The sequence below is a fragment of the Nomascus leucogenys genome, chromosome 15 (genome assembly GCF_006542625.1).
Source record: "Nomascus leucogenys isolate Asia chromosome 15, Asia_NLE_v1, whole genome shotgun sequence".
In the NCBI taxonomy this organism is placed as follows: Eukaryota; Metazoa; Chordata; class Mammalia; order Primates; family Hylobatidae; genus Nomascus; species Nomascus leucogenys.
In genome coordinates this window covers 72,255,996-72,280,021 of record NC_044395.1, presented here as the reverse complement: position 1 = coordinate 72,280,021, position 24,026 = coordinate 72,255,996, and the positions used below count along the sequence as shown (strand labels likewise).

The following is a 24,026-nucleotide window of genomic DNA, read 5'->3' as shown; positions in this document are numbered from 1 at the left end:
GGTAGGGAAAAGCTTTATTCAGATGGATTCTTCCCATTTCTTTCATCTACACCCAGATTATAGCTTTCTTTTTTTTCTTTAAGGATTTGGCATCTTTATTTTCAATGGCCTTGGATGACAATGCCCGGCAATGCTGACCTCGTGTTTCATAGTCTAAATGAGGATGGTTATGGGGTTAATGTACCCGTGGGAAAATGCAAGAGTTGATGTGCAGCATGGTCCCTTCCCCAGTCTCTAGGAATCTTGTTTGGGGCACAAGGTCATGCCAAAGTAGAGTTTGGGGAGAAGCTGCAACCTGGGAGTGGCTTCATCTCTGCTTCCGCATCCCTGTGCAGGACTCAGGAATTGACATTGGGGACATCACTGCAAGGAAGGCTCTGAGGAAACAGCTGCAGTGCAAGACCTTCCGGTGGTACCTGGTCAGCGTGTACCCAGAGATGAGGATGTACTCAGACATCATTGCCTATGGAGTGGTAAGGAGCTGGCCTCCTCCAGGTTTCATTCAGACACAGACAGAAAGAAACATAGTGAAGAAAGGGAGAGGAGGGAAAGAGCCTCTCAGCTGCTCACGTGAAGAACTGCAGTAGGCCTGGGGACCGGGTGCTGGGTTCTGCACCTGCAAGACAGCCTTTACTTTTATAGCCCAAATCCCTCCGGTCCCTTGAGAGAGGTGCTTGTCTCTCCTTTATAGTCCTAAGCAATTCACCTCTGGCCCCACACCTGCATATTCCGCTTAATAAAACACATAATAAAGCAGTTAGCTTAAGATTAAAAGGTAAGGTGGCCGGGCGCGGTGGCTCACGCTTGTAATCCCAGCACTTTGGGAGGCCAAGGCGGGTGGATCACGAGGTCAAGAGATCGAGACAATGTATTTTCTGTCTAAGGTTAAAATACTTTGAATATGATAAATTCTAAGGTTAAAATACTTTGAATATGATAAATTCTCCCATTTTCTCGATATTCCCTGGACCATACAGGTCAAATGCCGTAAGGTATTTTAAATGGTATTTTGATTGATTTTTGGCTATCTCGCCTGGCTTTTGCTGACTTACAGTCTGAACACATAAACTTTTGCCATGACAAACCCCCAAGACTACTCTGTGTAGGATTAGTTATATTATCTCCATGTCACAGGTGGGGAAACAGAGTCAAAGAGTGATTTTCACAAGCTCACATAATCAGCAGTGAAACCAAGTCTAAAAAACCAGCTGCTGGTATCACTCTGATTCCTCCCTTTGGAGAGTGTCCCCTCAGACCTTTTTTTGATATCACAAGATGAAAACTTGAAGGAAGAACTGAGGTCTCTTCTTTTGATGAGCTGTGGTTAGAGCTGAGTTCAAAGCCTGCCCCAAATGGGAATGTAGTGAACAGGACAATTGCCTATGAGCGGGAAGAATCTGCTGAAAGATTGGGATTAGTGCTCCCTATGCACCCCCCAACTCTTATATCATATACATCCTAGGATTCTAAAGCAGACAGAGCTGGAATCCTAGACCCACCCCCTCTTCCCCCAGGGTCTCTGTTATCCAGAAGGCCAGCTTGTAGGAGACAGTCTTATCCTCCCATGAGTGTCCTCATGGCATGGTTGACATATCCCAAGAGAAACATGCAGTGACCTCTCACCTCTCCACTTCTCAGGCTAGTGCAATTCACATCCAGCAAACACCTCAGCCAGTGCTGCTCAGGTAGTACCTGAGTCTCCAGATCCTGTTGTCACCATGGAAACACAATGCACTATAAGGTGTCTGTCTGTCCCATTCACCTCCCCAGAACCATCCTGTGGACACAGCTGCCTTTGATGCCCCACACTCCACCCATAGCAAGCTATGTGTGCTGCTTGGCCATGGTTGAACCCAATCCTAAAAGGAGAGTTATGCTGCTGTGGCTCCAGAGAAACTATTGGCCCCAAGACTCCGTGAGCCAGGGCAAGCTTCTGGATTCATGTTCTCAGCAGGCTGTCAGCTGTGGCTGAGCAGGATTAGCCAAACTCACCCAGAGAGGCAGGAGAAGCAGTAACAGTAGAGGTGTGTGCATGTGGCCACTGCAATTCTGGGTCTTGGCCAAAGGCATTCTCATCCTCCAAGCAAAAGCATCTCATCTTATACACATGTGCAACAGGTTTAACATGTAGCCCCTCCATGCCAGCCCCAGAAACATTTGGTTTGTCAAATAGTAAGTGGCAAATATAGGGTTGTGATCTAGATCTGTCTGAGTCCAGAGCCGGGCCTATGTTTACTGTCACACTGAAAACCATTCACTTGCCATCCCAAAGGACTGAGCTGTGTTAGCCATCCCTGCGGCTGGCAGAGGGCTCTGACCCCCTGCACTTTCATCAGCCCACCACTACTCAGGGCCCAGCCAGCCTCCCCTCCCTCCTGCCTCCTCCACAGGCCAAGCGCCTACATGAGCAGAGACATGCCTGCTTGTCAAAGAGCATAATGAACTCTTAATGGGGGCAACTGGCTGAAGATGGGCAAAGTGGGATGCAGCCACAATAGCAAGAGTATTTGCTGGGCCTGAATCATTCTTCCTGGTAATTATTTTTATCCTAAAATGAAGAGACCAGATGTCTTTTCAGGGGCATGATTTCTTTTTCCTTTTTCTGTTCCAGCTCATGCCCAAATGACATTGTTCAGGACAAATGACTTCTGGGACTCTGAGTTGAGCCAGTATCAAGTCTGTAGCCCAGCCCATTAATCCACTAATAGGTCCCATTAATGACTCCTGCAGGCCTAAGGACCTGTGGGCCCCATCGTGTGGGCATAAGTTTCCCCTGGATCATTGAGCTTCATGTCCAGGGGATGGGGTAGCGTTGGATTAATCACAGCTCTGGTGCTGAGCATAGAGATGGAGGGGCATCTGGAAACAGACATCCCTGGCTTCTGAATGTTAGCTTTGCCCCTCAATGGCTATGTAAACTTGACAATGTGCAAAACCTTAGTGGTCACAGTAATGCCATTTCCTAGGGCATATTTTACAGCCTCAGGATTATAGCCATTTGCGTTACGGAAAGAGCTTGGGTTTTGAAGTCTGACAGACCAGCTCTATCGCTTGTCTGACTATGTTTCCATTCATTTGGGAATGCCAGTCATTTACTCATGTTTTTCATGTACCCACTCACTCACCCACTTAACAAGTGTTGACTGTCTCCTTTGTGCCTGGCCTGTATGATATACAGTGAGACTGAGACCCAATCTGATGACTAACAGGGGAGACAAACAAGTGAAGAAGGAACAAGTATGCAACCTGCTAAGTGCTACCCTAAGAGAAATGGGGTGCTAGTGAAGCACAGGGCAGTGCTCTCATACCAGACATGGGTCGGGAAAGGCTTCCAGAGTGGCAGATAACCTGAGAGCCAAGGGAAGAGGCAAAGAGGAGGCCAAGACCAAGGGCGATATGGGGAAGTGTCCATACAGGCTGAATAGCACTACAGACAGGGAGGAGAGTGGAGTTTGTTACTACACCACAGTTCCTTCATCCTTAAAAGAGATAATATCTCTGGGCTGGCTAGTCATTATAAGAATTAGGTGAGACATATGTGGAAAGCACTTCACATGGTACCTGACACATAGATGCGTTCCTAAAAGCTGGTTTCCCTGAATGGCTTTGAGGAAGGTTACAGCAATAATAATAGCAGCCAACAATTATTGCAACATTTGTTATTTGCCAGGCCCTATGCTAAGCACTTGCAGATATTGTTTCACTTAATCCTCATAACAGCCTTATGAGGTAGGCACTATTATTATTCCTATTTTAGAGGGAAGAAAACAAACAGAAAGGAGTTACATTGCTTTATTCAACACCCCTCAGCTGGAGCCAGGTTTCCATCCCAGCCTGTTGCTTCTAGCTGCTTCAGTGGACTACCTGCCTAAGGGATGGTGGGGGGTGGTGGGTAGGAATGGCACAGAGCCAGGGAGGACTTTATCAAAAGACACCCACCCTCTCACTGAAGCACTGGCATTAAGAACCCAGGGGAAAGCCAAGTCTAACATCAGGGCTCTCCAGGCCTTCCTCTTTGCAACAGCAGTTAGCAGATTTTCCTAGTGGGTTATAGTGCTTGGCTTTAGATATGACACCCACCTCTACCTGAGCTGTAGGACAAGAACGAAATATGTTTACATATGCTTTTCCCACTAAGGCAAACCAAGGAATTGGTTTATAATGGAGGATTTGCTGCAGAAATGCTACTGGGGGCTCTGCCTGAGACACACGTTCATGCACTATTTCTTCAGAATCTCTGAACTGCGAGTTTGGGATTAAGGTGCTACCACCCAGTAGAGGAAAGGAAGCTCAAAAGAAAAGAATTCAACTCTGTGCCTTGTCCCCTGTTAGGAACAGGGTATGCATGGAGCACATGTGGGCCTCTGGTTATCGGCTCCATCTCATACCTCTTCACTGGCTTCATTTCACTCGTGCCACAAACCATCAGGAGTACAAAGGCCCTGCTGCTGTCTCTGGCCTCACCCCAGATAGATAGCTTCCCTGTGGCCTCTTGTCCTTTTCTTCCCTGGATTCTGATCTCCAGTCCCCTGTTCTAGGAAGAGTGTTTTGATTGCTAAGGAGAGAACCCAGTCAAGCCAGCTCAAGTTAAGGTGAGGGGGGTGAAGGTACTACAAACTCTTACAGGAGTAGGAAGTGAAGTGCAGCTGGACATGGACATTCCAGCTGGGAAACCACTGAAGCCGCTGCAGGGGCAACATGGTCTCTCTTGTCTCTCATTCTGTCTGCCTCGTGCATCATCACATCCTTGATCACAACTGGCTTTCTCTGCTTGCACATGGCCATGGCCAACAGAAACCCCCATGCCCAGTTTAAACAGCCTTGCAATTCTAGTGGCCACCACCCACCGATTACAGTCTCTGGGTTCTGTTTAGGTTTCTAAGACAGGATAAGAGAGTAATGAGATGGAGAGGTGAGAGAGGGAGAAAGAGAAAGAGAGTGATTAATTCTGAAGTGTGGGTCAGTGCCCACCATGGTCCACTCAGTTGTGGCCAGTGAGCAGGGCCATGAGGTCTATGGGCTGCCCTTCCAAAGGCTGAGAGTGGGTGTAAGCAAGAAAGTGACATTGAATATAAGCTCTCTTACCCAGACATGTGTTAATTGCCAAGACTGGATCCATGCACCTGTAGGTGAGGGTAAGAGATGCTGCTCTCTTCTCCTGCTCCCACCCTGGCCCCCTCCTCTCTTATTCTCCCACCCGACCTCCCACTCTGGAAGACCCTAAGCAGGTGGGCCACCAAGGGGCCTGGCCAAGCCACTGCTGGCTCTGCAGGAGGCAGAGAGCGTCTGGTCCCAGGGGATCTCTGAGGCCTGAAAATAGTTAAGATGTTGCCAATTTCCCCCAACACTAAAGAGCAAAGATTTCTCTAGGGACACTTGAAGGCTGTTGTCCCACCCCTGAGGAAGTGGAGGGGCTGAAGAACAAGCACCATCTTGTGTGTGCACATGCATGCGCATCTCCTGTTTTTGACCAGACTGTCTCAACTCCCAGAACCCAGCTCACTGTTTAATGACATGTAAGTGTTTCTCCTTCAAAGGAGGCTGTCCTCCCCTCAGCACCTTTATGCAAGGCAAAAGCTGGTGCTTGTTGGTTCTATAGTGTTCAAGGGCCTTGGGCTGATTATGAAAATGAAATCTGTCTCAGCAGAATACTTGTTTCTCCGGAGTTAATGCATTTGCTCCCTCTGTTCCTCTCTCTTTGGTGTGGCCATCTGTTCTCTGATGTTCAGCTGCAGAATTCTCTGAAGACTGATTTGTGTCTTGACCAGGGGCCAGATACAGAGAATGTCCCCATCATGTACATCTGCCATGGGATGACGCCTCAGGTGAGTCCTCTAAGAGATTCCTGTGCCAGGAGTGTGCATGTGAGTGCCTGGCATGGGGAAGGAGAGCTAGGCTCTGTCATGGCAGCTCTGGGACCAGGGGCCTCTGGGGCTTTTCATTAGGGCACGTCCTCATGAGCTGAAAAGGATGGGTCATACCTGCCTTGTCTGGAAAGAAGCTGGGGGAGTGGATGCTATGACGCCAGGATCCTCCAGGATGAGGAGGAGGAAAGGGGTTACATTTCTGAAGAGAAACACCTGCTTCCTTTGGGGAAACTATGGGTACATCACAGTTCTGGCTCTGACAACCGAGCTGCTCCCTAGCAAGAGTGGGAGGTTCTCCCAAGCTCCCTGAAATGTCAGAGTCCCTTCAGAGTGCCATGGCATGGTCTTCAGCTCTGCCCTTTAGTAGATCATAGCTGGGGCCAAAATTTAGAGCCACAGGCCTTCTTTCCAGCTCTTCTGACCTTCTCCTGGTGGAGAATGAAGGGCAGCTACCAGGAAAATAAGTTATTCTTACAAATTCCCCATTCATAGTCTAAGCTTCAGAGACTCAAAGAGGGATGCCAAGACACAGGCAAGATAAATGGTTTGTTGAACAAAGTACAGCAGACAGCCCCTGACCAAGAATGCCATGGGCTGATCTGTTCTGAATTGATAACATTCCCAGAGTTTACTTATCTCCAGAAGTACACAATGATTTAAAAAGATATTTTAGTAAATAAGATATGCCTATGTGTGCAATTGCAATTAAAAGAGTGTTTAAAAGAGCTGTTGCCTACCGAAACACACGAGTGAAGGACAAAATGATATATATGTCACTCTGTGTGTGAATGATGAGCCCTCCCAGGGATTGTCCATTGTGACCTCTACCATCTTGTCCTTTTTGGGGACTGAGTTGCTGTGACATTACTGGCTGGTTAATTGCAGGCCAACAAATCAGGCTATGCCCACACGACCAAGTATGGCAACACATTCCTCATTGTTACAATGGTGTGGCATTTTTAATGAGTGACTATCTTTTTAAACATTGTATTGAAGTAAAACATATATAGAGGGAATAAATGAATTTTAAGTATACAGCTTAATCAATTTCCAGAGTGAACACACCCAGGTCAAAAATAAGAGTATTGCTGCCTGATTTTGAATTCTACATAAATAGGACTATATAGTATATATTTTCTTATGTTGACTTCTTTCATAATTATACTTTTTAAATTTTTATTTTTGTTTCAGTGGTTTTTGAGATTCAGGTGGTTTTTGGTTACATGGATACTTGGATAAGTTGTTTAGTGGTGATTGCTGAAATCTTAGAACACCTGTTACCCAAGCAGTGTACACTGTACCCAGTATGTACTCTTTTATTCCTCACCCCTCCTCCCAACCTTCCCTGCCAAGTCCCCAAAATCCATTATGTCATTCTTATGCCTTTGCATCCTCATAGCTTAGCTCCCACTTATATAAAAGTGAAAACATACGATATTTGGTTTTTCATTCCTGGATTACTTCACATAGAATAATGGCCTCCAGCTTCATCCAAGTTACTGCAAAAGACATTATTTTATTTCCTTTTATGGCTGATTGGTATTCCATGATGAATATATACCACATTTTTTTTATCCACTTGTTGGTTGATGGGCACTTAGGTTGGTTCCATATTTTTACAATTGTGAATTGTGCTGCTATAAACATGCATGTGCATGCATCTTTGTCATATAATGACTTCTTTTCCTTTGGGTAGATACCTGGTAATGGGATTGCTGGATCAAATGGTAGTTCTACTTTCAGTGCTTGAAGGAATATCCGTACTGTTTTCCATAGTGGTTGTACTAATTTATATTCCCACCAGCAGTGTAAAAGTGTTCCACACAGCAAAAGAAATAATCATTAAACAGACAACCCACAGTGTGGGAGAAAATATTCACAAACTATGCATCCAACAAAGGATAAATATCCAGAATCTACAAGGAACTCAACAAATCAACAAGAAAAAAATAAACATATTCTCATCAAAAAAGTGGGCAAAGGACATGAATAGACAATTCTCAAAAGAAGATAAACAAACAGCTAACAAACATATGAAAAAATGCTCTACATCACTAATCATCAGGGAAATGCAAATTAAAACAACAATGGGATACCACCTTACTCCTGCAAGAATGGCCTAATTAAAAAGCCAAAAACCAATAGATGTTGGCATGGATGTGGTGAAAATGGAACACTTTCATCATTACATTTCTGAGATACATCCCTGCTATTACATGTAGTTGTAATTTGCTCATTTTTACTACTATGTAGTATTCTATTTTATAAATGTACCATAGTTCATGATCTATTCAACTGCTGATGGACACTTGGACTACAGCCAGTTTGGAAGTATCATGAATACTGCTGCTATGAACAGCCTTGATCATGACGTTTGGTGTAATATATGCTCACTTCTTTTGGATTTATGCCCAGGAGCAGAATTGCTGAGTCACAGAGTTGACATATTTTCACTTTTAGTAGACATTGCCTGTATTAGTCTGCTCAGGTTGCCAAAACAAAATATTACAGGCCTTAAACCACATAAACTTATTTTCTCACAGTTGTGGAGGCTGAGAAGCCCAAGATCAGAGTGCTGGCCAATTCAGTTTCTGGTGAGGGCTCCCTTTTTGTCTGGAAGATGTCCATCTTCTTGCTGTGTCCTCATATGGGAGAGACAGACAGCACACAACAATGAGCTCTCTGGTGTCTATTCTTATAAGGATGCTAATCCTATCAGGTCAGGGCTGTATCCCTGTGACCTCACTTAACATTAACTTAAAGATTTGAAGAATTATCCGCCTATCCAAAAAACTCAGTTGCAAAAAACTGAGAAAGCTCTTTCTGAAAAAAAACACTAAGATGTGGCTCTTGATAAAGAGAACATGAGTTTGACTTAGGTGGACTTTGCCAGTCATTTCGACAGAAGCCAGGAATAGAGATGAAATTACACCTGTAGAGAGACTGCCAGTTTGAACTAAATGGGACAGAGAAAGTAGGATAGAATGAAAGAATGCTGTTGGACTTGGAGTCCATAGGACCATAGGGACCATAGAGCTATTTGGCTGTGAATGTGCTCTATTCCTCAAGAAAAGGAAGAATGATGCAAAAGGTGTTTTTAGGGGTCATCAAGGCTGCCACTCCCACCACAAGGCCAGGAGAAGGGCTGGTGCCCTGTCTAGCCTAAGGGCCAGGGCCACCCCACACAGCAATTGTAGTGATGCTGGCACCCCAGTGGGCCTGGAGGGCAGAGCATTGAGCCAAAGAGGGTTATTCTGGAGCCTTAAGAGCAAATGGAATTTGACTTGGTAAGATTTTGGACTTGCTTGGGACTCATCATTCTTTCCTTCATTCTGATTTCTCCTTCTGGAATGAGAATATTTATTCTATGCCTTTCCCACAGTTGTGTTTTGGAACCACATGACTTACCTAATTCTTTAGGCTCACATTCGAAGAGAAATTTTGCCTTGGAATGAATGGTACTTGGAGTCTCATTTACCTGATGTAGAGGATATTTAGATGAGACTTTGGACTTTAGAGTTGATGCTAGAATGAGTTAAGACATTTGGGGCTGTTGGGATGGAATGATGTATTCTGCATGCCTTAAAAGCATGCATTTGGGAAAGCCAGGGGCAGAATGTTATGGACTGCATTGTGCCCCCTCCTTGAAAATCATATGTTGAAACCCTGACCCTGGTAGTATTTCAAGTGAGGAAGTAATTAAGGTCAAGTCAGGTCATAAGGTTGGTGCCCTAATCTGATAGGATTAGTGTCCTTATAAGAGTAGACATCAAAGAGCTTGATCACTAGCTTTCTTTTCTCTCTGCCATGAAAGACAACAATGATACAGCAGCTGTCTGCAAGCTAAGAAGTAGTTCCTCAGCAGAAACTAAATTGGCCAGCATCTTGATCTTGGACTTCGCAGCCTCCAGAACTGTGAGAAAATAGATTTGTTATTTATGCCACCTAGTCTGTGGTGCTTTGTGACAGTCTGAGCCAACTAATAAACTGCCAAACAATTTTCCAAAATTGTTGTACCAATTTTTACTTCTCCCAGCTTTATATTAGAGTTCTAGTTGCTCTACATCCTTGCCAACATTTGGTATTACCCATATTTTTAATTATAGCCATTGTAGTGGGTGTATAGTACTATCACTCTGTGGTTTTAATTTGCAGTTCTCTGATCATTAATGAAGTTGGGCACCTGGGTTTTCAGCATAGCATGTCTTCATGTTATCCTTGAATGTGGGCCAAGGTAGCCAGGTCACAAGTAGTTGGTCTTTCTGTAAATTCTTGCTTTGCTTTCTGATACTTGTGATCTTATCTGGACCATTGGACAAATGTTGAATGTTTTGTCTGTGTGTTGGTAGGTGTTGGCCTGAGCAGAGCAGAGGCTGCCAGTTCTCTACCAGCTGCAGATGATACAATATGGGACAGTATCTATTACAGTTACAGTGTGGATTCTGGAGCCAGATTGCCTGAATCTAAATACCAGCTTTGAACCTTTCTAGTTGTAAAATCTTGTCAAGGTTTTAAAATCTGGGCCTATTTTTATTTAATTTGTAAAATGTGGATTAATAATGGTACATACACCAAAAAGTTTGTTGTGAGGATTTAACACACGTAAAATATTTCAAACAATACCTGGTACGTAGTAAGTCCTCAATAAATGTTATCTATTAGTATTTCTATAAGGATAGTGTCACCATTATTACTCCACTTTAACCCTGACTCCTACTCAGTGTAAATACTCTCAAGGTTCTAGCTGCAACCAACCCTGGACTGACTTTTCTTGACCCCATGGTGCCATCTGCCATGGGGGCCTGCCCTGTTCAAAACCTACCCATAGGCCAGGCGCGGTGGCTCATGCCTGTAATCCCAGCACTTTAGGAGGCCGAGGCAGGCAGATCACCTGAGGTCAGGAGTTCGAGACCAGCCTAGCCAACATGGCGAAACCCTGTCTCTACTAAAAATACAAAAAAATTAGCCAGGCATGGTGGCATATACCTGTAATTCCAGCTACTCGGAAGGCTGAGGCTGGAGAATGATTTGAACCCGGGAGGCAGTGGTTGCAGTGAGCTGAGATTGCACCACTGCCCTCCAGCCTGAGCGACAGAGTGAGACTCCATCTCAAAACAACAAAACAAAACAGAAAACCTACCCATAAACTATTGGAGCATCACGGAGTTACTATGGCACCAAAAATGTAAGGGAGTTAGGAAAGAGCAGTGAAGTGAGCATTGGGATGCCTGAGTTCAAGGGTTTGTCTTGCCACACAATTGCAGCATCACCTTAATCTTCTCTGGGCCTTTATTTTGTTTTACTATTTTATTGACATAGAATTTTATACTAAAATACACGAATCTTAAGTGCACAGTTCTTAACTTTACATACCTGTATGGTCACCATTAAGTTCAAACCCATCATTCCAGAAGGCTTCCTCATTTGTCCTCTTGGTCATACCTCCACCCAAAGGTAAGGATTGTTCTGACCACTGTCACCATTGATGAGTTTCATCTGAGCCTGTATTTCTGTCTGTAGATGATGAAGCTGGACTGGGCCTCTTTAGGCCCAACACTCCCAGCTCTGACAATCTGCTTATCTCTAATTCCTTTGTTTTGAAATTCAACTGGCCTGGGAAACTGTGAATTTGTGCTTGCCAGGAATGCTGGGAGCTGCCTTTGTAAATAAGCTTCTTGATGTGAAGCTGCAGCAAGTCTCAAAGACTTGGGTCTCCCTTCCCCATCCCCCAAAGCCACAGAACATTCATGCAGCTGGGCTGTACAGGGAGCACTTGGTGTCCAGGTAACCTTTCACGCCAGGTCATGCTCAGATGCACAACTGGCAGTGCTGTGTAGGGAGGTTTGGGACCAGCCTCAGATTACACACATTTCCCAGGAAGGGGTGGGGTGCTGCTGTGGCAGGACTCTGTTGAGGCTGTGGCCTGCCCAGTGAGCTGGGAGAGCTGGAAAGGAAAAGGTTATCCTGGGGATGGGCTGGGCATTCCCAACCTGAGCTCCTACATCCACCCATGATGAACACAGGGGCAGGAGATGAGTGAAGGGTAAGGGGCTGCTGTCTGGCAAGGCTTCCCAAAGCCATCTTCCAGCCCGCAAGAAGTTCACTGCTCATGGAAGAGTAAGAAAAGGGGTACTGTAGGATGTGTTACCTGAGGATGAAGTCAACGTACATCTCAGAAGGAGACTGTGGACAGGTGAGGACCCCAAAGATCCTCTGAATCCTGCAGACTTGGTCCAAATCAAACATTCAACATGCATTTCCAGGGATGTCACCCCCTCCTACTGGCAGCTCTCAGCAAAATCTTTCTTGTTACCATGGCCACATAGGACAAGGAGAGCTTTGGGAAGGTCATGTATGCACGGATGGAACTGTCACATGCTATCGTGCAGGTTGTGCACTGTACAACTGCAGGAGATGGAGGTGGCACTTTACATTGTTGCCTGGGAAATATAGACCAAGCCAGGGTAATGGTATTTCTGACCTCTCCTATGAAATCTTACATATTCCTCCCTAAGCATCACACTTGATAGGAAGCCTGAAAATGCTGAAAGACAATTTCTGAGGCAATATATAATGATTAAGAACCAGACTATATGGGTTCAAATCCCAGCCTTTCCACTTACTGAGTCTCTTAGGTGAGTGTCTCCTCATGCCTCAATTTTATTGCCTGTAACGAAATTGGCTGGTGGTTGGTGGTCCCTTGGCTTGTAGCAGCATAAGAGAGAATATAGTAGTACTAACTTCGTGGAGTTGTTATAAGGATTAAATAAATCAATGCACATAAAGCGTTTAGAGAACAAAATCTGGTACACAGTCATTGCTTACTAAATGTTGGCTATTATTATTATTACCAGATTGGTAAAGACACTCTAGACCATGTCCTTGAGTTAACAGAGTAGGAATTGTTTAGCTTAAAAAGAGAACAGATTTAAGGGGGACATTAAAACTCCTTCCAAATTATAAGGACACAGATTTTTGGCTGAGCATGAGGAAACTCTTCCCAATCATTGGCTCAGGTTATTTTGACATCTCTGTCATCAGCCTAAGCCATGTTTGGCAGGCTCCAGGGACATTCTGAAGGATTTTTATATCATGTAGGCTCTTAAGCTAAGAAATTCCTAAGGGCTTTTGCACCCTGGAATTCTATGACTTTTTAATTCATTACCTTGTCCAAACCAAGGTAATGGCTTGTAGCAGCATAACTCCACCCTTCACATGACATTCTCCATGTATGTGTCTGTGTCCAAATTGCTCCTTTTTTATGAACAGCATTCATGTGCCAGATACTGTTCTTGGCCCTGGAAAATGGATGAACCAGAAAAAAAGTGACTGTCCTCATGAAGCTATATTCTGCTGCTAGAAACAGACTATTCTCTATTTTCTAATCTTCAAATCTTCACCACAGCCAAGATTTGCACTTGTTTCTCTCTTGAGCATTGCATATGGGGCAACATTTGAGCTTCATGACTTGGATTTCAGCCAGCAATGGCCAAGGATGGTGAAAGTGTAAGACGGGCAAGAAGGCAGGACTGCAGGCTGGCCCCGTTCATCTTGCTGACTTTGTAAGATGGTTAAGCAGGTACTGAGTGCATTTGAGGAACTGAGTATCTGTAGGCATTTTCTAAAGAAAAATGTTAAAATAAAATGGAGAGATTAAATGCAAAAGTGGTTCATGTCCTATGGGGAAATAAAATTATAGCCTTTCATGTGATCTGTTCTACACAGACAGAAGTCTAGGAGTTAGCATACAACTTCATAGTGTCTGAGTGAGAATCAAAAGGTAAATAGCAAAGTCAAACATGAGTACATTCTCTTGGAAAATTACATACTCTTGGGTGGGCCCGTTAATGTCCCAGGATAATATTAAAAGGACAGGCCACTTCCCCTCTTTGTTTTTGCCTTATTTCTAGTTTTCAGGTATTTTTCTTACTCTTTTCACAAAGTTTGTTGAAGGTCGAGGGACACTCCAGGCCACTAGTGACTCAGTGACTCTTATGGGTCACAGTCTGACCATCTGACCTTTTCCCCTGCAGAAGTTTCCCAGGGCTGCCATAACAAAGTACTACAAGCTGCGAGACTTAAACGACAGAAAATTATTGTCTCACAATTCTGCAGCCTAGAAGTTCGAGATCGGTCTCAGCAGGGCCAAGCTCCCTCTGAAGGCCTAGGAAAGATTCTACTCCAGGCACTCTCCTAACTTCTGCTGGTCCCTTGGCTTGTAGCAGCTTAACATCACCCTTCACATGGCATTATCAGTATGTGTGTCTGTGTCCAAATTGCCCCTTTTTATAAGGACACTACTCATGTTGGATTAAGGGTCCATTCTACTTCTGTGTGACCTCATGCAAATTTAATTATATCTGCAATGACTCTATTTCCAAATAAGATTACATTGTGAGGTACTGGGGGTTAGGACTTTAACATATGAATTTTGGGGTGACACAATCCAACCCAGTTCACCTCCAAACGGGAAGAGTGGAAATGGAAACCTGACTCTCACTTTCTAGGCCAAAAAGAGTCTCCCATCACTTCCTCTCTCATTTCATTAGCCAGACCTGGTAACATGGCCCTGCCTGACTCAGAGGGGTAGCAAGTTGTGGTTTTCTGTGTGTCCAGGAGGTCTTGTCTTTGTCACAAAAACTTAGATATTTTCTAAGTCAATGTCATCTCTGACAAATAAAAAAAATAAGAAAATGGCATCTGGGATGTGAATTGACTTGCCTGAAGTCACACTGCAAGTTACTGGCAAAGATGGGACTAGGAAGGATGCCAGTATTTTGACTTCCAGTTTCTCCTTCATTGTTTCTTTTATTCATTCATCAAACATATGATAGATTGTCTTTTATGAAGTCCTCATATTTTGGAAAGTTTCATTTTCCTTGAAGAAGAAGCTTGGTCTGGCAATAAAAAACAAAAATCGACAAGTGGAACCTAAAGAGTTTCTGCATAGCAAAAGAAACTATTAACAGAGTAAACAGACAACCTACAGAATGGGAGAAAATATTCACAAACTATGCATCTGATAAAGATCTGCTATCCAGAATCTATAAGGAACTTAAACAACTCAACAAGCAAAAACAAATACCCCATTAAGAATGGGCAAAGGACATGAACAGACACTCCTCAAAGGAAGACATACAAGCAGCCAACAAACAATGAAAAAATGCTCATCATTACTAATCATCAGAGAAATGCAAATCAAAACCACCATGAGATACCATCTCACACCAGTCAAAATGGCTGTTATTAAAAAGCAATAGGAATAGTTTTGTAGAGCAACTTATAGTAGGACCCAGTGGGGCCCAGAAATATTGGAGACCCAAAGACAGCTTGGGCTGGACAAAGGGACACGTTTCACATCTGTGTTTAAACCTTTTGAGAGACTGTGCTTCAATGCCATTTAAAAAGTTCACTCTGTTGTCGTTGTGATATTCCCAGGTCTCAGAGAAGGCCTTGGATAGGAGAAAGCGGAGTGTAACTAATCAAATTAGTGAGGTGAAGCTGCTGAGAACCATGCTAATTGGTTAATGCGTAAACGTAACCATTTTATTTAAATTAGCAGCAAATTTCAAGCAATCCTCAAAATAACTGAGAATATTAGCCCTGATTAGTGTAACAACCTGGAAAATTTCTTCTGTTGGGAAACGTACAATAGTGGGGTCTCCCCACCAGGTCTTTATTCAATCAATCACTCATTCATTTGTTCATTCAAGAAACATGCGTTGAGTATTATTTTATGTCAAGCATTGTAAGACAAAAAGGCAGCTTTGCCCAAGTCCCTGCCCTGGAGGAGTTCCTGTCTGGAGAGGGAGGCAGGAACTTAGATGATCACAGTTTATGCAATAAAATCTTGCAACCTACTGCTCCACACTCCCTTCCCACTAGCCCACAAAAAGAGAGAGCAGGAATAAAACCAGGTCTGAGGATTTCTCCCATTCTTTCTGCCTAAATTTACTAGACTGTAAAAGACACAGGGTTTTCGGGGCAGTGCTTTTTCTATGGAAAGGTAAATTCTTGGTTATAGGAGAAGAAAGATGAAAGCGACTTTAATTCCTTCTGACGTTTTTGAAATACTAAAGCTGCCACATTTATGCTTCAGGAAGTGCTTTGACTCAGGGTTTAAAGATCAGAGTTGAGATGAAAGAAGTACTCTATTTTAACCTGGAGATGAATTCCACGAAGCCATCACCTCTCCCCTGCGTGGTATTGGCCCCAGTGTCCGCAGGGGCGTTAAAGACCTCTCATGGATTGTGCTTGCACCCCCAGACCTTTCACGTCACATCTCAGAGACAATTGCAAAAGTTTTCCTTTGTGCACCAAGAGTTTAAATGTCTAGCCACTTCTCTGTGGCCTTTGGCAAATTTCTCCAGTTTTCTATGATTTTTGTCTATAAATAAATAAGAATACCAGGTGCTGGGTGGCTGTGCAGTTTGGAAAAACCCCTGAGTTGATTTCTTGTGCCCTCCATGACTCCGTGGCGTGTGGTTCCATTGCTCAGGTGTCTGCTAGTGAATGGTATTGGGGAACCCCAACCAGGTAATGTTCAGGGGAGCCTCTCACACCCCTGCAGCTTTTTCTGGTCACCTCCAGCTCTGCATTATTTAGGGACTAATCCAGTTAGGGTTAATTGGGTCTCTGTATTTATTGTCCTCTGAGCTGTCACCTCGCACAGTTCCAGGGGCCACCATTCGTGTCAGTACAGAGTGATTCGGGGACTGGCCCTGTGAGGCTCACTCTCAGCAGCCACCCTCAGCTTCTGCTTGTCACACGTTCAGTTTCTCGGTGCAGGGTGGTTGTTTGAGGTGGTGCGGGGTAGTGGTGGATGTGCAATGTGGTACAAAGAGTGTGGACATGAGGTCAGATAAGGGCTGGGGTCCAGGCCCAGTTCTGCTTATACCACATGTGTGACGGGGGCAAGTGATCTGATCTTTCTAACCTGTTAGGTTCGTAATCTGTAAAGTTGGGATGTAACTTGCATGTCACTGAATGATTGTGAGGGATGTGATGGCCTGTATGCCATGGTGCCTGGCCCGGTGCCCCCCATGTGATGGTGATGGTAGGTGTTACTATGCCTCACCCAAGAGCAAACTCTACACGGGTGAAGAAAGGGGACATCGGAGGCTAAGAGTTGGACTGAAAACCTGCGGTTATCCCCACTCCAGAGTCCCTGGGCTGGGGTGGCTCCCTTCATTCCAGCAGCCCTTTGAGAATCCATGAAGACCCATGCCTAACGTATCCTTGCCTGTGTTCCAGAGCTCAGGAACGTGCTCTTCTGTCTGTCTGCTCATTGGTAAGTGATGATAGAGTGAGTTGTTTCATTAATCCAGCCTGTAGTCTCACTCTTTCCTGATGGCACCACTGAAAGGAAGTGAATGGACCTTGCTAGGTCCACCTGGCTGTGAATCTCAGCTCCACCACTGGTTAGCTTGTGACCTGGAACTGAATACGTAATTTCTCTTTACCTCAAGTATCTGTAACTTAAAGCTTAGTTCATAGGAAATACCATTTAACTGTGGGTTATATTATTTTTATGTCTTAATATATAATATTGATATATGTGTTTATGCATTTACTTCTGTATGTACATATATATACACACATACACACACACACACATATAATTAGTATGTGTCCATCTCTGCTAGACACTTTCAGTATGTCAGTTGATGTAATCTTAAAACCATCTTGCCAGCTTGTCCTCCATTTGGCTCAAACATGTAAAGATATCCCTAGGCCCCACCACCAATAGTTGAGTGTGTAGACCATAAGTCCTAGAACATGATCATAGATTTTACTGTGTCACAGCCAGGAGCAACTGCTCCCACGGCAAAAGCTGGGAAGAGGAGGGCTACCGCCCGGCAGTGCTGCTTTCTCTACCAGCACTGCGTCCTTATAATCCATGGCCTCCACAGGGCATGGCCCAAAGGACTTTCACAGCTGCCCACTGGAACCTGCCTGCAGTTATCCCTGATTCTCAGGCCACCCAGAGCTGGTGCCCATTCTCTGGGTGAGGTGAGCACCCAGCCAGCTTCCCACCCTGCTTTTAGAAAGAACCTTATTTCCATTTCTCTTTTGGTAGTTGCAAAAGAGAGGCAGACCAGCCATCTCCTGCCTGGACACATCAGCTCAGTGTCAGGGGAACAGGCAGACAGGGAGGGAGCCAATGGATGTTATAGGCACACAGATGTTAGTGCCGCAGTGTTAACCTTCTGTGCACCAAGTGATGGTGAACTCTGGGCTGCTCCTGCAGCTTCCATGCCAAAAAAAAAAAAGGAGCTGCTTGATTTGTTATTCATTCCACATGATATGTTCGTCACTTCATGTCCAAACTCCACAATTAGAGTTGTAAACAGTGAGTTTTGCATGACTTTTATTAAACTCCTGCAGGCTGGGGAGAAGCAGTCATTAGCAGCTCCACAGTGGGCCAATGTTCAGACTCACTAACCAGAGAGGGGCTGAGTCTCTTGCCCTCCACCCACCATTCTTTGGACAGTCTTGCCTCCCAGGCCTCTCTGGCCTTGGGGACAGGTCACCAAACCCAGTGACAGAGGAGCTAATTTTAGATCCCGCCTTGGCTCTGTGCTCTCTGCCAAGTCACGTTACCTCACTGAGCCTTCCTGATCAGTAAAATGGGGGGAAGGTGCTGTTAAATAAAGTAACAAACCTGCATGTGCCTAGCACCAAATCAGGCACAGAACTGGGCTCAGTAATATTGGTCTCTTGTTCAAACTGGAGTAATCTCTCAACAAACATTCATGATTATTAAAGGTAGTTTGCATTTTTTGCTTACTGTTTCTAGGCATCTTTCTAAGTGCTTTGGGTATGTAAGCTCAATTAATACTCTCAATGGCCCTTTGAAGTAGGCACTGCTATTCTTTACAGGTGAGAAAACTGGGGCTTAAGGCAGGTATGTAACTTGCTCAAGGTTACACAATTACCGAGTGGTAGAACCTGGTTTGGAACCCAGGTTGCCTAACTTCAGACCCCATGCTCAGAGCCATGACTCAGTACTGTCTCCCTAGTTTAGTTAAACGTGTGGCCCCTGCTCTCAGGAAGTTCTCTAGACAGAGATGGAACAATAAGCCATCACATGGTGGTGTGATGCCAGCTTGGCACACAGGCAACGTGCAGTGTACACTTGCTCATGAGTGAAGGTTTCAGTGAGAATATGGGATGGACTTCCTGATTAGTCAACTACCCGGGCATACTCTTCTCCTTAGGATCTAAAGGAAAACTGAATCTAATTTGCAGTTTTCTCCCTGACAGTACTGATGGCAGGTTTCTAAGATATGGTTGGAGGAGATTTGAAAATGTCACTCCATCAGCGCTACCCTTCCCCATCCACCCTGGGCTTGAACACAGGCCACAGGCTCATCAGCTCCCTCCTGGCTTGTGAGGGCTGTCTGCACATGCCTCCTGCCTTTAAGGTTCTCCACTTTCTCTGAGGAATTGGGGTACCCATCTCCTCCTTGGGAGATATCTAATCTCAGCATTCCAGGGCCAAGCATTAGAGCCAAAGCCCCCCACTTCCCTTCTCCCCTTTCTTATCCCTCAAGCCTCAGCCCAAAGCCTGCTTCTTTAGGGCAGTCTTTCCTGACCATCCATCTAAGGTGCCCTTACTTGTTATTCTTAGATTTCTGTACCTTGTCTGATATTTTCACAGCTCTTGGATTTGGTGATTCTTTGTGAATTGTTACACCTGATGGTCTTTCTCCACCACTAGATGGTGAGTTCCTCCAGGAAGAGGCCTTTGCTTTATTCTCCAGGTATCCCCTTGTTCCTAGTGCACCGCCTGGCACAGGGAAGCCACTCAATGCACCTCTGTTTCCTAAATGAATGTTAAGAAAGTTGTTGATTTTTTATGTAAATGAAGGCTTAGCCAGTCTTCCTCACAGAGCCCCCCTAGCAGTCTGCAGACACACAGCCTTTGAAAATTCCCAGCCTTAATCTGAAGCCTGTTTTTTCATCCGCAAAATGGGGTTAAGGCCATCTACCTTGTAGAGGCTTTGTGAAGATTAAGGGGAGGGACACAATTGGCCCTTGAACAACATGTGTTTGAACTGCGTGGATCCACTTAGATACAAATTTTCTTCTGCCTCTGCCACAGCAAGACAACCCCTCCTCTTCTGCCTCCTCAGCCTGCTGAACACAAAGATGCCCTCCACCCACCATTCTTTGGAAAGTGAAGAACTTTATGATGGTCCATTTCTGCTTAGTAAATAGTAACTGTATTTTCTCGTCCTTGTGATTTCTTATTTCTATTTTTTTCTCTAGCTTACTTTATTGTAAGAATTCAGTATATAATACACATAAAACACAAAATATGTGTTAACTGTTTATGTTATCCTTAAGGCTTCTGGTCAACAGTAGGCTGTTAGCAGTTAAGTTTTGGGGGAGTCAACAGTTATACATGGGCCGGGTGCAGTGGCTCACGACTGTAATCCCAGCACTTTGGGAGGCCGAGGTGGGCAGATCATGAGGTCAGGAGACCATTCTGGCTAACACAGTGAAACCCCGTCTCTATTAAAAATACAAAAAATTAGCCGGGCTTGGTGGTGGGCACCTGTAGTCCCAGCTACTCAGGAGGCTGAGACAGGAGACCCGCGTGAACCCGGGAGGCAGAGCTTGCAGTGAGCTGAGATTGCACCACTGCACTCCAGCCTGGGCAACAGAGTGAGACTCCATCTCAAAAAAAAGAAACATACATGGATTTCCAATGGCATGGCGAGTCAGCATCCCTAACTCCTTCATTATTCAGGATCAGCAGTAAATAGGATGCTTGGCACCATGGCTGGCACACGTGAAACCCTCAATCAACCAGGTAATCACTATTATTGCTAGTATTAGTATTAGTTATTAGTCAAGATAAGAGCTGGCAGAATCTGTATCAGTTTATCACATTCAGTATATTTTTATGGAGACCTGGGATGGGAGCGTGAGAGATGTGCCCTCCCCTACTGGGATAGAAGCCAGCTCCTGGTTATCTTTCTTGATGATGGGCCAGTTGCTATGAGCACAGGTTGAGAAGGAGCAGGGGACACCTCCTTCTATCAGTGTCTCTCCTGCCACCAAGTCATGCTAGCACATGAAGCTGACCTGCCTTTCCATTAGACTCAATCCCCAGGCAGGAAACATGTAAACTCCTCAGACCCCAAGGATTGGCAGGGCTGCTTTCACTAACACTTCCCCTTGCAGCTTTCTATAATTCATTCCCCCATTCAAAATGGTCTTGCAGAACCACACCCAGGAGAGTCCAGGATATGAACAGCAAGCCAGTGACAGAGTATAAGTTGCAAGAGTTCCATCTCCCTAATGGCATGGGTACCATGCCCTCCCCAAAGGCACTTCCTCTTTCATTTGAAGCAGGAAGTGGGGAGGTTTTCTTATGATGTCCCTTGCACCAAGTGTAGGCCTTCAAGAAGTTGGGTACTTGAGTTGCTGCCCTTTGGTCCCGTTTCTTAGTAGGGTGTCACCAACTTTTTGGGTGGGGCAGTTCTTTACTGCGTGGGACTGTCCTATTCAATGTAGGATGCTTACCATTCTTGGACCCTGACACCAGCAGTGTCCATATGACACCGAAACATCCCCATACACCTCCAAAAGGTCCCTGGAGGAGGTGGTACAGCCGCTGGCTGAGAATCTGAGAAGGGAGAGTAAATAAAGAAGCTCTGGGATTTGGGAATGGCTGGCGGCATTGAGTGTGGGTATCTGAATAATGTTTATATCAGGGCAGCTTAAGGATATGCTTGTCTATTTCAAGACAGTTCCTAAGGAGATGTGTTCAGAATATATCACGGGCATAAATGGATTCTTATATTTGATTTTCCCAAGTAACCCAATTGTTACCACATTGCCTTTGTCCCAGATGCTTTTTCTGAAATCAGTTTGTTGCTCTGCATTAGCCCTGCCAGGGTAGAGCTTTGGTGGAGTCCTTGAGGTTAGCACTGTCTTAATATACTGGGAATTTAAGCAGAGCTGGGCCCTCTAAATCAATCACCAGAGCAGCTTTAGTTTTTTTCTTGCTCAAAAATGCACTATTAAATGCAGAAACACGTGTGGGAGTGGAGGTTGGCTTGGGTGAAGGACACGTTTTAAAAGAAAATTTTTATAACATTTTTTTTCTGCAGGAAAAAAGACTTGCTGGTCTTGCTTCTTGTACAACTGGGCTACAGAATAGATTTACATCTCCGCAGCATTTTTAGCATCCTTGGAAGACTCTGGGTTGTTCAGAAGTCACCTAATCATATTTTCCTGGATCATTCCAGGTGTTTAACAAATACGTGTTGAACAATGGAATAACTAAATTAATGGAAAATTAACTAAAGCTTTTTAAGTGGTGATTACAAAATGGAATGAGCCAGTGTTCCCCTTCTCACCCCCTCTGGTGGCTTCTAGGGCGGCAAGGTTCACCCTGTCCTTGGGACCTGAGGACAGTTGAATCCAATGGAGCATTTCATCCCTCATAATGCGTGCCTTGGTTGTGGAATGTCTGGGAGGACATGGCAGTGAGAAAACCTCTATCTGAGGAAGCAAATGAGGAAGTGGAGCCAGAAAGTGTAGACTTCTCTTGCTCAGAGTTTGCTGTGCAGGGATGGGGGCCCTGGCCATCAGAAGGGATGTGGGGTTGAAAGGAGGTGTGCATTTGGATTTGCTTTTTAAAGAAAGCAATAAGGGAACATGTTTTGAAACTGAAGGGAAGAAATAAGTAGAGAGAGAGGGAGATCTGATATATTTAGGTGGGCAATTAACAAAGCAATATCCCTGGGGGTGGGGACAGGGTGAGGAGAGGTGGGATGGTCCTGGAGGACAGAAAATGAACTTCTGCTGAGGCCCAGGAGGAACAAGTTTGCAGGCTGTCTTGCAACTGAAGCATAACGGAATCTGGGTATATGAGAGAATGGAGAAGGTTTAGAAACCCTGCAGAGTGAAAGTGGCTCAGGTGCTGAGCAGGTACCCAAAGAAATAATACTAGGTTGTGTTGAAGTACCTGGTTGAGGTTAAAGATCACGAGTTTGTGGTGGATTTAATTTACCCCGTTCCGTGAATTTTCTCTGGTAGTGCTAGCATACAGGGAACAGGTGTGGAGAAGGTGAACAAGGCTATAGAGGTGGGGTTTACAGGGTGTAAAAGGCAGAAAAAGTAAGGAGTTTAAAAATTGAAGCTGCTAGCCAGAGTGTCATTATTGAAAACTGGGTGCAGCCTTTCTAGGGAGAGGTTAGGAAAGAGTGGTAAGTATAGAAGGAAAGAGAGAAAATTATTATTCCAAAGGCCTCAATTAGGTTGATGAGCAGGCATTGGGAAGTAAAAGAGTGGGTAATCAAGATTAATAGGTGTGTCATTTTGTGTTGCTATAACCTGAGGCTGAGAAATTTATAATGAACAGCAATTTATCAGCTCATGGCTATGGAAGCTGGGAAGGCCAATATCAAGGGGCCAGCATCTGGTGAGGGCCTTTTTGCTGTGTCATCCCATGGTGGAAGAGTGGAAAGAAGGGCTAGAGAGGGGACTAAACTTGTCCTTTTATAAGGAACCCGCTCCCTTGATAATGGCACTAATCCATTCATGAGGGCAGTGCCCCAGTGATCCAAACACCTTCCATTAGGCCCCACCTCCCAACACCACCACATTGAGGATCAAGTTTTCAACACATGAACTTTGGGGGACACAGTCAAACCACAGCAATGTGATTGGGCAAAAGTAGGGCAATGGAGTATTAGACTTCAGAGGTAAGGTAGTTTGGGGCACTAAGAGCTGGGGTCTAGGTGTGGGTGGGCTAAAGTGGAACACAGCACACCACCCCAGAATTGAGGCCACAGTGCAATGTGAATGCTGCCCAGTGTGATGTAGAGGAAGCTGTGAGCCTAGTGCCAAAGACCTTGATGGACGTAGCTGACTGCCTGGCACTTAAGTGAGAAGAACAACATAGGCAGAGGGCAATGGTGTCTGATGTCCGATTCTTACAGAGGAGATGTTTTTCATCTAGGATGGAAGAGTGGAGGTGTAGAAGAAGCACCAGGGGAGAGGAGAGTGTCAACTCCACCTTGAATCCTGATTAGAGACTCAGCAGATTCAAAAACACATGAATAACAGCATCCTCCAGGAAGAGCCTTGTTTGGTGGGAAAGGAAAGGTTTGTTTTGTTGGAAAGGGCCATCCTGGA

General features: G+C 44.9%; 1 protein-coding gene across 2 annotated transcripts in view; it reads left to right on the top strand.

Moving 5' to 3' along the window:
- Positions 1-24,026, top strand: part of GALNT18 (polypeptide N-acetylgalactosaminyltransferase 18) — a 351,487-nt gene that overhangs the window by 289,024 nt on the left and 38,437 nt on the right. For both annotated transcript variants that reach the window (XM_012502920.2, XM_030794708.1), the window contains 2 exons: positions 336-473; positions 5,730-5,825. In XM_012502920.2, coding sequence (XP_012358374.2) covers positions 336-473; positions 5,730-5,825 — 234 coding nt within the window. The remainder of the gene's footprint in view (positions 1-335; positions 474-5,729; positions 5,826-24,026) is intronic.